Genomic DNA, 13,824 nt, shown 5'->3' on the forward strand with positions numbered 1-13,824 from the left:
CCATTTTTTAATGAGCATCGTGCACGAATTTGTCACGATAAATCGAGTGGAAAACGATGTGAAATGCCGGGAAATTAATAAAGCGAGAGTTATCATTTTATTTTGATAAAAGCTGCAGCAGCTTTTGATACCAGCATTCACATTACATGCCAATCTCTTTGATGTATTTACACTGGGATAAGGCTCGTTCATGCTTTTTGTAGATGAAATGAATGAATCAGATTTTTAATTCATTATTATAAGACTGATAAAATTCTCAACCATTCGAAAATTAAAGATTGAATTCTTTAATAATAAACAAGTTGAGTGTGCTCGACTCATTTTCAATAAAACATATTCTAAAAACATACCGAAAAATATTAAAATATACCGATGGTTACATTTGGTATATCGATAAAGTACTAAATTGTAAATATACTACACACAGAATATACCAAATAGTCAGCCAAAACAAATGCTAAGTATTTCTAAAAATAACTTTGACAAATTTTATGCGAACCAAAACAAATTTTCATAAATACTGTAGTTATTATTGTAACTCTAGCTTAAAAAGTAAACATTTTAAACTTTCTCAAGTTCTCAAACGGTTTAAAAAGAGTTTTCCTTCAATTCATTAAAATGAGTTACAAAAATTTGCATCTCATTAAAGAATTTCTCATGTTTCTCAAATTTCTTTAATTTTTCCTTTTCAAACCATAATCACAAAAAAAGCAATATCTTTAATTTCTTTCCTTTAGGGTTGCAATGTCATCCCTTTTTTTACATTTTCCAGCTCTGACAAATCTTTAAGCTTATTTCTTTGCGCTTTAATTAAGACGTTCAAAGCTATTCGACTGTTTTCAAAGGTCTAAAAACAGCAGAGTAGAGACGTAGAGGCTTTATTCTAATGTTTTTTATTTGTCTATAATTTAAATGCTCGCTTCATTAGCGTTCAGCTTGTGTCCCTTGGGTCTATCGATGTTGTTGTTGTTGAGACACTACGAAGCAGCCTCTTCACACGATCTTCTACTATATTCATATAAATACTCTACACAAAACAGTGCGTTTGTTTTCTCATATATATATGGCATCGCATCTTTTCCATATGGGATAATAATCAGTTGAGTTCTAAAATAGAAACTCACGCAAGGTTCTAATCAGAAAGCAGCGACAGCGTCAACAGCGTCAACAACGATGGCGACGGCGTGTAACAAAGCAATTTTCATTTCCATAAGCCACGACAAACAACAACTACAATAAACGACAACAACAATGGCTGATACAACAACAACAACAAAAACAACAACAATAGGCAACTGCCCTACTCAGCGGTCAACAACAGCAGGGAAAAAAGCGTCAGCAGCGACGCTGGCGCCGCTGTCGCGTAAGGTAAAATGCGTGCAAATGGCCACAAAATAAAAACAACAACAACCAACAAAAAAAAAAGGCAGCTGAAAGAAGCCACAAGAGAAGCAGCAACAACGACAACAGCAGAGAAGAAGAACGAACGAATATTTTCAGCTTAATTACGAGTATGCTAAGGCAAACAAAAACAAGCGAGAAAAGCTGGGCACCGACTATGGAATACCCTGGTAAATGAAAGAGAACTTTAGAAATATCATAAATAACAATATTTTTTACAACAAAATTTAATGTATGTTTAATATGATATTTCCAAAATTAAAGACAATGTATGTATAAGAATGATACAAACAATCCAATAAACTTTTCGATTGCTATATAAGTATTTGAAATATACTTAATACCCTGATAAATGGAAGAGATCTTTATAAATATCCCATAAAACAATATTTATTACAATAAAATATAATTTTTTTTGTTTAATATGATATTAAAGTTAAACACAATGTATAAGAATGATGCAAATACGTTAACTTAAGAATTTTGTGTTGTTTAATAAACGTATTAATCATTTTATAAGTATTTTGATATATATTATTACTATATTATTATATTAAAGTCATTTCTGACCAATATTTGTCCGGTTAAGGGAAGTGAACGCTTAAAAGATTCGAAATTTCTCTAAAAACTTTAACAAAAATACAGAATATTTGGCTAAAAGAGTTGTTATTTAAGGGATTTTTCACACTGTACATATAATGTTATTACTATTATTATTTTTATCGAAATAACGAATACAATTCCTTATAGCCTTTAGCCTATATAATCTATTTTATAACATATTAAATGTGATATATATTCCGCTGGCTCCGATATATATTCTTGCTTTAACATAAACAAAGACCTTCGCCAAGTTTCAGTAAGCCAGCTTTTGAATTGTACGAATTAATTACATTTAAATAAGCGGACGGACGGATTAATTGTTATAGCACTTTTAAAACGTTACAAATGTCTACCATAAATGTCACGACTCTTTGTAAAGTGTACGACAAGCGTCAGCAATAACAACGACAACAATAAAAAGCCACACGGAAGTCCACAGCAAGAAGAACGTCAACAACAACAACAATAACAGAGCCCAGGTAGCACCTCAACTCTTGTTGTTGCCTGAACTGTGTAGGCAAAGCATCGTAAGAGAGAGAGAGAGAGAGAGAGAGAGGGGATGGGAGGAGGCGAGCGAGTGGGCGACAGCATTTTTAAATAAACGACACACTTAACTGAAATTCTGTAATAAGCCAAGAATATTTTTAATATGCCAACACAAAAACACAAAATAAAAGCATAATATGCCAAAAGCAAAAGCCAACCAACAACACAAAAAAAATTACCAATGAGAAAAAGGCAAAATTATAAGCAGCAGAAGCAACAACAACAACAACAACAGTTTGTAACAATGTTGCATGCTGCAATTTTGCCCGCTGCATTTTGTGGACGAGTTCCAACACGAGAATTTATCACAAATTGCAGCAGCGAACTCGGCAGACAGCAAAAGGGGGCGTAAAACAGCGAAAAGAGAAAGAACGAGAGTGAAAAAGAGAGAGAGAGGGAAGAGGAGGTCTGTGTCCAATCAGTGCGACATTTGTGTCGCATAACTTTGCGGCGTTTTTGTTTTAATATTATTCGGGTTTTTCTATTAAAGAAAACAAAGAATCGTCTGGTATTTTTTAAAGAGGAGGTGTGACTAAAAGATACCCTATAAAAGAGATCTACGTGAGGAGAAAAGAGATCAGCTTTAAAATATTTTGGAAAGCTGAGACTTAGAAAGCTTAACTTGATAAGATCCTCTATAAGGTTTTACAAAATTATATAAAGACGAAAAAACTTCGAATCATGAATGAATCTTTATCACGATGTATCTTTATCCGACTTTTTACAACCATTTTTCATATTGAGGAGGTCCCTTATGAGGTTTTACAATATAATGTTAAGAAACTTACATCTCGAATGCATCTTTATCTAAAGGTATCTCCATCCCGGTATATCTTTATCCTACTTATTATATTTCCCATAGCTTTATATATAATATTCTTCCTCATAATTTGCAGGGTATTTATAACACATAAATTAGAGACAAATATTTTGTAATGCTCAATTTAATGTTGAAAAACTTGGGCGTTAAATGCATAAATCAAGAAAGAGACGCACATATGAAAATACGAAATAAAAATACCATCGAAATGGGAATATAAACATGTCTTGTGTGTGCAAAAACAAATGTGACTTTATGAAAAACATTGAAACGATTAAGAAGAACTCGGAAATTCCATTAAGCAACTTTTATATTAGACGATCTAACCTTCAGCTGATATAAATATGCATGCAAAAAGATCGCTTGTCATATGAATATAAATAAATATCCGCATTTTTATAGTTTCCATAAATTCAACAAAATAATAAAGAACACAACAAAAGAAAACCTTAAAAATAAGCAAAGAACTTGTGCAAATAAAGTTGGCTAAAAAACACACATAGAAATGTGACCAAAACATTTGATATTGAAATCGAAATTTGATCAACAACAACAACGTGAAGAAGTCGAAGAAGAAGAAGCATGACAACAAAGGTTTGAGAAACGTCAGCAAAAAAACCAAAAGCAAAAACTTGTTTTGCTACTGCAAAACAGAAAACTAATTATAGTCACAGCAACAACAAACAACAACATCATGGTTTTTGCCATTAGTCATCGCTGCAGCGACGTCGACTGAGGCAGCAAGCTAGCGCACACCTGTAGAAAGCGAAGTGCAAACAAATAAAAGCAGCGAACAGTCCAATAAGAAAATAATTGCAAGCCCAGCACGAGGCGTTGGTATTTACAACTATGCTAAACAGTGCGACAGAGAGAGAGAGAGTGAGATAGGCGGGCGGAGAGGGAGAATTGACAGTTGTGAGCTTTCAATTGCTAAGCCGAAAGCGCCTCAGCGCACACTAAGCCTGCCAAAGGCAAAACAAAGAGCAAAAGCAAATGCAAAAGCAATCGTAAGCTCAGCTCTCTCGCTATCTGTCTCCGTCGCTCTCTTAAGAGGCTGCCTAATGGCAAAAGGATTAGTTTGTAGTGTGGATTGAGACGTGCACGCAAATAAGATGCGAGCGTGAAAGGGATGGATGGATGGAGAGCTTACCGCCCCACTCACTCCAACAGAGTTAACTGTCAGTTGTCGACATCAACGTGACGCGACTGCGACGCGACGCGGCCCCCAAGCGGCTTTTGCCTTTCAACGCCCGCGCAATTTTCTCATTGCTGTTCGTGTCGCCGTCGCTGTCGCAGTCGTTGTTGTTTCTCAATTGACTTTCTATAATTGCGTTTAATGTGTTGTGACGGAGCCGCACTGACAATTACCCCCACTGCCACCCCACACTCCCATCCCTTGGCTCTGTTGTGCAACTTGGTAATTCTATTTTTGTTCATTTCGTGTGTCCCGCCCGCCTTTGCTCTCCTCTTCTCTGTTTTCGTCTAGCTTTTTATCGCACATTTCGCTGCACAGCATTTTCATTTTCACAAAAGATTTCCCCTCCCCCACTCGCTTCTCGCTTCAACTTAAGCAGCTTTGATATTATTTAATTTGAATCTACTTTGTAAGTGTTTTGTTTTGCTATTTTGCACCTTTTTTTGTTCCCTCTTTGTTTTGCTTTTTGCAGATTTTGCGTAATCTATTGCAAACAGGTCGCCAGGTGGCGCCACAGCATGATTTCATTACAGTTCATCCATGCTGAATGGCAGGCAAAAGGAAATTTTCAGAAATTTCTAGCACTGTTCATAATGCATTCACATTTTTCGAGCGTGTTCCATTCCCATTCTATTCCATAACACATACCTGCACACAGTAAACATGTTTACTGTACTTTGCTTTTGTTCGCTGCATTTTACTGGCTGGGCTTGGGAATTGTCCATTAACACTTGTTAACCCAATTTAGATTCAATTTCCATAGATGGCCGCACGTTGGGGCAACTAGCTGCTGTGTGAGTGCTTTGTATGTGTGTGTGTGTGTGTGTGTGTGGAACGTTGAGCGACTCACAAAGCAGCTAGCTTTTGCCCTGCATTGTCACTCAAAAGCACACACACACTCAAGTCTCAATCACTTACACACGCACACACTTACAGCTATGTACGTGCTGCAGCAGCAAGAACGATAATAAAGCAAGTGACGCAAACGTCAACGTCAGCGTCAACGTCGACGACGACGTCGCTGCCATTAACAACAAAAACAGCAGCAGCCGTAATAACAACCTCAAGGCTTGCTGCGCGCGAGCGAGAGCGAGAGAGGGAGACACCAAGAGATCAGAGCTGGCAAAATTTTCTCTTCTTGGTGCGTTTTTTTTCGTTTTTTTTTTGTGACTTGACCTCCATTCAACGCCGCCGCCCGAGGGTCGTTAATGGAGTTGAAGTTGCGAGTTGCAGTTGTTGGAGGCCGGCTCAATTAAAAGCTCCCAAATAAAAGCAAACTCACAGCAACAATATTTTGTATGTACAGGTAAATTGCGATCGTTGTGCAAGTGTGCACCCAAAAAAATAACAACAGCAACAACTGAAAACGAGTTCTCAAAACACTCAAAACACGAAAACTGGTCCAGCGATCTTTCAAAACCGACCGAAAAAGATCAATGAGAAGAGAGCGGGCAAAGCGAGGGGAATGCAACGGCAAAGGCGACGGCGACTTTTTTGAAAGTAATCAACCATGAACTGAGAGGTTCTACCATTAATAACACTACAATAGATTCACAATTGTATGAGAAAATACTCATATTCATATATCATTCATACAGTAAAAAAAAACGTCAAGTCAACTCACTTAGTATTCAAATATTCCAAGTTAAAGTTCAGATTTGCTTACCTGGAAAAGAAGAGAAGAGCATTAATTAGATTTGCAATTGCATTCAAGACTAATTAAATAGATGATTAATAGACTATAAATCATAAATATGATAAATACTGAATATTCATAATACATTCACATTATTTATAAGAGCTTAAAGTTATAAATGACTATTTTAGATTAACTATTTATTAATTAATATGATTGTGAAATGTTTTCGGTTTTTATAGATATTTCATCTCATTGGTTGTCATTTACATAATGTTTATGCTCTAGAAATATCTATCAATCATCTACGTGCAATATAGTCTATAAACATATGTGGGAAACCAGACATTTCTAGGCCCAAATAAAAGTGAAACTGACAGTGAGGTCGACAAGCACATCATTCAATTGGATTTCGGCACAAAAAAATGCAAAAAAAACAAAAACACTCGCATAACCAGATATATATAATATATAAGCATAAAGAGAACCTGTACTACTAAATACCCTCGAAATGTTTATTTATAATGTTGATATTCATTAGACAAAGCTGTTTCTATTTCAATTAATTTGAAATTGAAAGTACGCAAGTTTGCTAATTTATTAAAAAACTTGTCTTTATTAATTTAAAAATGTTTAAATATAATTCTTATTTTTTGGTCTCTTCAACATTTCAGATAATTAAATTAAAAAATGATACAGCTTTCATTATATTCTTTTTCTATGGTTTATATGTTGATAGGTTATTTAATACTCTGTAATTTACAGTTGTCTCCCACATTCATGAATTTTAATTTATATTTTCAATCCGTTTAATTTAAATTGATGCAAATACAATTTCAATTTAAATTAAAAAGTGATATAGCTTTCAATTCATGATTTTCTTATAGTTTATAAGATGATAAGTTCTGAACAACTTTGTAATTTTTTTTTTGTTCTACATATTCATGAATTTTAAAAGTCGAAACTTCAATAATAATTTCATATCTTTAAAAAAAAAATGATATAGTTTTCATTATATTATTATCTTTTTAAAGTTCTTAGTAATTTACAGTTGTCTCACATATTCATGAATTTTAATTTATATTTTGATCTCTTGAACATTTGAATTCGGGTAAATATTTAGATTTAAGTCGAAAAATTATATAGCTTTCATTATATGAATTTCTTATTACTCATAACTTGATAAGTTAATAGGTACTCTATAATTTACAGTTGTCTCACATATTCTTGAATTTAAAAAGTCGAAATTTAGGATTTAGAAATTTCAGTAAATATACTTTTGATTTAAAATATCGAAAAATAATATATAGCTGTTTTGATACGACTTTCTTATATGCATACATATATTGTGCGTCACAAACACACCCACATATTGCACAGACTCGCTTCAACTGCATATTTACTGTTTTTTTTTTTTCTTTCTGTGACATGACATTAAGTTCTGTCTCTGTCGCACACGTCGAGGAGCTGGCTGGCTTATTGAAATTTTGTACACACTTGTACTCGCATGTGCATAAATGTGTATCTGTATCTGTATCTGTATCTGAATTGCGACAGGCGGGCAGGCAGGCAGCTGTTGTATCTCATAGATACGCGCAACACAACAACAGCATGTTTAGCAACATTTGCATAGTCGTTCATGTTTGTTTGTATGTTTGTTTGTACCTTTCGCACTCGCCCACTTGAAGTGGCCTTCCCTTAACCTTAGTGGAGCTTAGCTTTGAGCTGTGCTAAGCCAAAAGCAACTTAGCTCCGGCTCCGTCTCCGGCTCTAGGTTTAGCCCGACTTCGCTTCAGTTCAACTGTTTGTCGAGGTCTCGGTGTTAGTGTCTCTGTGTAAGTGTGTGTGTCGCAAGGTTCGCAGCACTTTGAATATGACTAAGAAAATTGCGTTTATGGCCAAGTTTGTAATGAACGCTTAGCGATTGCCAAATAAAAGTCCACAAAAGTCATTTAGAGTGTCAATCAATGCAATTCCATTTGATTTACATACAAGTGTGAGGAATTTCACCCGTTGTTGCATTTCATTTGTTACCAATTAACTCGCCCTTTAGGCCTAAATGTCACACATGCAACAATCGGGTCGGTCGTTAACTCTTTTACACCCATTTGTTTACAACAAAATAACAAAAAAATTTCCATATGGCTCTTCGATTGGATGTCATGGAATTTTGTAGTCGTGTCTATATTAAAGCTACGTGATGTCTTGCATGAATATTTCATTTACTTTTCGTTGAATTTACAAGTTCTCTTACACACACTCACACACACACACACCCGACGAATATGAACAGCAACAAAAATAACAAAATTCGAACTTTGCTGACAGCCCAAAGCGTCACACAGCTTTGATTGGCATATGAGAGCTTTTCCCCCCTTCCCCCACACTCTCTGTCTGTCAAAGCTTCTTCATGCGTGTGGAGGGAAGTAAAGGAGGGAATGTCTTTGAGTTTGACTTTGGCACAGCACAGGAAGCCAAAGAGCGCAAGAATCTTGTAAAAACTTAAAAAACAAAATGGCAGACAGGCACAGTTATACAGCAAAGTGTATACAAGAAAATGGTAACAACGCCTACAAAGAGAGTCAGTGCTGTCTAACTCCTTTCACCCACTCAAAAAAGAAGAAGAAAAATCGCAGAGGAAAAGCTTGCTGAGCTAGGGCAAAGCCAGAGATCACAAATTGTGTGATTTCTTAGCAATTTGTTTGGACAAAGATTTATGGGAGAAAGTCGCAGTTCCAGACTGCAAAAGCAGAGAAGAAAAAAGAAAAAAAAAAAAACAGAAAAAAACGGGAAGTCAAGAATTGTGTAGACTGCAGAACGGTAAGCAAGAAATGATGAGATTGTAACTTTCTAGAAGACTTGTTATCGCCGACGAGGAACACAACAACTAACAAAAGCGACAATCGGGTGTACTCGATCTGTTATATAAATAAACTGCTTGCAACTTGCATTACAACAAAGTTATCATACTCTTTATAAGCAAAGTATTTACATTATTTGTTATCACAGAGTTTCTCTCTCTCTGCGTTCTGACTTCAATCCGTAGTTTATTTCTTTTGCATAGTTTAAGAGATTAGAAAAGTATTAAGATTAACGATCAGTTGTTGGCGCAGATTAAACGAGTTATGAATGATTGCTGGGAAAATCCGCAACCATAAAAAAACCACAAGAGGGTAAAAATGGAAAAAACAGAAACAGATTAATTAACACGCAAGGCATTTGGGAATGACTAACTGCCAGCCTGCTCTGGGAATGGGGTGTTGATTATTTTTTTATATTTTTTAGGGTGGTAACAGGGTGTATATAGCACAGACATATAGTATATATGGGTGGTAAGTACGATTACTAAATAGTGGTGGCGAAAGGAACTGACACAATTTGCGGTTTCTCTTATCGTTTTTGGGTGGAAAAACATTTCCAAATAACAAAAAACAACAGTTTATTTTTATGCAGAACCCGCACACACTCAAATGCGAAAACAGCTCCAAAAGTATTTAAACGTATTATCACGATAAACGAACGCCAGCAAAACAGGCAAACGCAAAAAGAAAAGGCACAAGCACAAAAACCAAAAAGTAAAGCAAAAAAAACCATAAATAAATAAAAATATTCCAGCGACGACGCCGCCAATGACGACAATAACAGCAAACGCAAAAGCAACAACAAGAACAACACTGAGTGAGAATGAGAATGAGAATAACAACTACAAGCAGCGAAGGCAACGCGAAATACAAACAACAATTTTAAAGTCGCAATAAGCGTAAAGCAAATATAAATAAAATGAAAACGAAAATAAAATGGAAAAGAATGAAGTATGAAGAGCGAAAAAAAACAAACTACAACAACAAAAACGAGGAGACAATTGGGGTGGTAATTGCCCGAAATAACGACGAAGACAAACAGACATTGGAACGCCAACAAGAACCGAACATGAGTACCAAAAAGAAACATAACTGAATGTGTCTGAATGTTCTCAAGTTGCTAAAACCAGACAGCTGATGGAAAGGGTTCCATTTGTAACTTCTAGAAACATTCTATTTGAATAATAACGGACTTTATTCAATAGAACTTTTTAGTCTTAATAAAACGCAAGAAAAAAACGGTATACAAAATAAATTTGAAAGACGTAACGCTATATTTGTATCTCGTATCTGAGAACTAAACCTAGCAATCGGTAGTTTTAGATAGTCTATACAGTTATTTCCTCAAACGATACGATAGTTCTTTAAAGTTAAGATTATTACCACATTTCTACTATCGATTGAAGATAATAAAATAACTATTTTATAAAGCATAGGATTTAGATAAGAATTAATGCGCTTGGAATGTGCGAATTTAAAATGATAATTGAAAAAAAATTGCCATTGAGAACTGAACTGAAGTGCACACACAATATAGATGTTTATGAAATAAAAATAGGTATAGTTTATTCATACTATAATATACTATATAACTATAACTATATATACTATAATAATAATATGATATATTTTATATAGTAATGTTCTTTGCTTTTATATGCAAATATTCCTCACATAAATTTAGGAAAAAAAGGGATATATTATTTGTTTCCATCAAATTCCTATACAAAACAAAGTAATCTTCTTATTAAGAACCACTTCTGGATAACACAAGCGATATGTGTGCAATTGTAATTGAATTTTTGAGAGCGTCGCTAGGAACTGAAACGGAAATGGACCCTTGTAGTGAATTGCGGTGTCAAACAATACTTGTAATACTAGTAAGAAAATAAAATAGAATTAAAAAGAAAAAAAGCGAAAACAACAAAACAAATAATCAACAAAAGACGCTCACACAACAAAGATGTAGAAGAAAAAGGAACAGCATATCAACTGATAGCCAAAAACAAAATAATAAGAAAAGCAAAAAAAAAAATTGTATATAAAAGGGGCAATAAAAACATCAACAAGCTGACTTAAAAGGCAAGAACAGACATGCTTAAACTTGAAAAAGTAATCAGAGACAAACAACGCGAACGAATAGAAGGAAATGGGTAAGAAAAAAAAAACAACAAAATGAAAATAAAAATAAAAGAGTGGAGGACACAAAGATAAGCGTCTGGGGTTTCACACGCGCTGCTCCCAGAGAGTAAAACATTTTCGTTAGCTTTGGGTCATTCTTGACGTATTCAATTGAAGCCCATAGACAACAACAACAACAATTTCGCATGGTTTCTCTGCGTCGCGTTTTATTGTTTGATTATCAATAGAGTCGACATTCATACACATAAAGAGAGAGAAAGAAAGAGGGAGCGCGATAAGCGACAAAAATGTGAAGAGAAGCGAGCAATGCACATGGTAACAACAATAAGTTATACATATGTATTTGTATCTGTATCTCTAGCTGTAGCTGTATATAGAAGCAAATAATCATAATACACATTTGTGTCTCCAGGCGCTGTGTTTGTCTGTTCGATAAAACGATAACGATAATGACTTGCCACACTCATCGAGTTGGCAGCCCCCAAAAATAAACAGCCTAATATGTGCGAATGTCAAAGCGAAATAAACATCTGCGATTGTCGTCTGCCATATATCATTCTATGATAGGTCCCATTCCCAAGGCAGATCTATTAACACAATTTCGGCGTATAGAGAAATGCGGCATATTTTATGCACTTGAAGATATTGCTTTAATAACAATTCCGTATATGTGTGAGATATAAAGAAATTGATAAAGTATGAATATTTTATTTCACAAAAAGTGTAGAAAACTTTAAAAGACAGAAAGTTAGTCAAGAATAATCATTCAGAACTTAATTAATAGGAATAACTTGAAAATGTACAAATCTTTAAATAATGTAGGATTTGAAATTAAATAATTTTTTGTGCAAAAAGCGTAAGTTAACAAGAACAGAATGTAATTGAAAAAAAATTGTACAGAAAGTGTAAAAAAAACTTTAAGAGACTGAAAATGGTATTTCACAACTCAATAAATGGCTTTATATATTGGATATAGCTTTTGCTTCGCATTTTAAGTATGTGTTTAGATTATAAAATAATCTAAGAAACGATTTCTTTTAAAGACAAACCGTATCAGTTTTCTTCAATTAGTCATTTACTGCCCTTTCAGTTGTTATTGAAAAGCTTGCATTACAATTATGATATCGAAATGCATTTTTTTATATCTTCATAAATGAGGCATATCTTTATAAATTTATTATGTCATGGGACAGCTGCAAGCTAGAAAAGTTCGCCCCTATTTGAAATTATAGATTAAATGCAATCCGCTTTATAGACAGCCCATGACTTTTGCTCATTCATATAGATAATGTCCAGCTGATGAAATAGCCAATCAAGAATGCATCAGCAAATTCAATCTACGCATTCAATGACAGAGAACTTGTTTGAAATTGAAATTCTGTTTAATTTTTTTTAGCATTGGTAAAACCAAAATAAATATTTCGGCAATTAATTATAATTATTTGCAGTACACAGAATTTAATGTTTGCGATAAGGAATTCAATGGAATTGTACTATAAATATATTATTATTATACCCGCTACTCATTGGGTAGAAGGGTATTATAACTTTGTGTATACAGGAAATCTCCGACCACAGAAAGAATATATTCTTGATCAGCGTTAAGTGTAGAGACGATATAGCCATATCTGATCTTAACAGCTTTGACTAACAATCTGGTATATGCTGTACTCTATGGTATATTTTGAAAATAGTACTACATCAATATACCAAAAAGATTTAGGTAAATTTTAGTATTTTTATGGTATAGTACTTTGGTATACGTTTAAATTGAAAATGGATAGCTGGTATCTCACAGTCGAACAAACTATAGCAATATACCAAATAAAGCTTTTGGTGTATTTTTATATAGAAAATGAAAATGGGTATCTCAGAGCCGAGCAAACTTGACTGTAGCTTTCTTACTTGTTTTAATGTAGTACTGTATCAATATACAAATTATAGCTTTTGGTACATTACAGTATTTTGTGGTATATTAAATAGCGAGTTTCTCACAGTCGAGCAAACTATATCAATATACCAAACACTGCTTTCGGTATATTTAGTATGTTTATGGTATAATTTATGTGGTATAATTTCAGAATCTCCCAGTCGAGCAAAATATGATCTTGGATCTTAACTCACCTGTTTCGCGCTTTCGCTTGCTGTTGGCCGCTGCTCCAGACTTGGTCAACGATTGTTGTTGCTGACGATGTTGTTGTTGATGATGCTGTTGTTGTAGTTGATGTTGTTGGTCCTGCTTGATGATCACACTGCGTTGACGCGGTTGTCGTGTCTCCGAGTCCAGATAAACAATCGGCTTGAGATCGCAACTGATGCCAATGCTGACCTGTTTAAGCGCTGGCTTTACATCCACATCCGCATCGAGAGCAGCTGCAAAGGCGTTCGATCGCTGACTCTGGCTATAAAAGTGTCCTGCAGGCTGCAGGTGAGCGGTGGCAGCAGCAGTGGCAACTGAACCTGATGATCTTGCACCGGAACCGGAACCGGCAACGACGGCGTAGTCGACGACGAAATCGGACGCGTGTGAATGATGCGACGTTTTCATTGGCGCATCCGAATTAATCTGAACTGATCCTCTGTTGCCCTCTTGCTCTATATCTTCTTCTTTCTTCTATCT

General features: G+C 34.8%; 1 protein-coding gene across 1 annotated transcript in view; it reads right to left on the minus strand.

The window, feature by feature from the left end:
- LOC133842320 (homeodomain-interacting protein kinase 2) overlaps positions 1–13,752 on the minus strand; it is a 48,404-nt gene extending 34,652 nt beyond the window's left edge. Inside the window, 1 exon segment of the mRNA XM_062275371.1 lies at positions 13,329–13,752. Coding sequence (XP_062131355.1) covers positions 13,329–13,752 — 424 coding nt within the window.
- Positions 13,753–13,824: the final 72 nt, after the last annotated feature.

The sequence above is a fragment of the Drosophila sulfurigaster genome, chromosome 3, assembly GCF_023558435.1.
Source record: "Drosophila sulfurigaster albostrigata strain 15112-1811.04 chromosome 3, ASM2355843v2, whole genome shotgun sequence".
Taxonomy (NCBI): Eukaryota; Metazoa; Arthropoda; class Insecta; order Diptera; family Drosophilidae; genus Drosophila; species Drosophila sulfurigaster.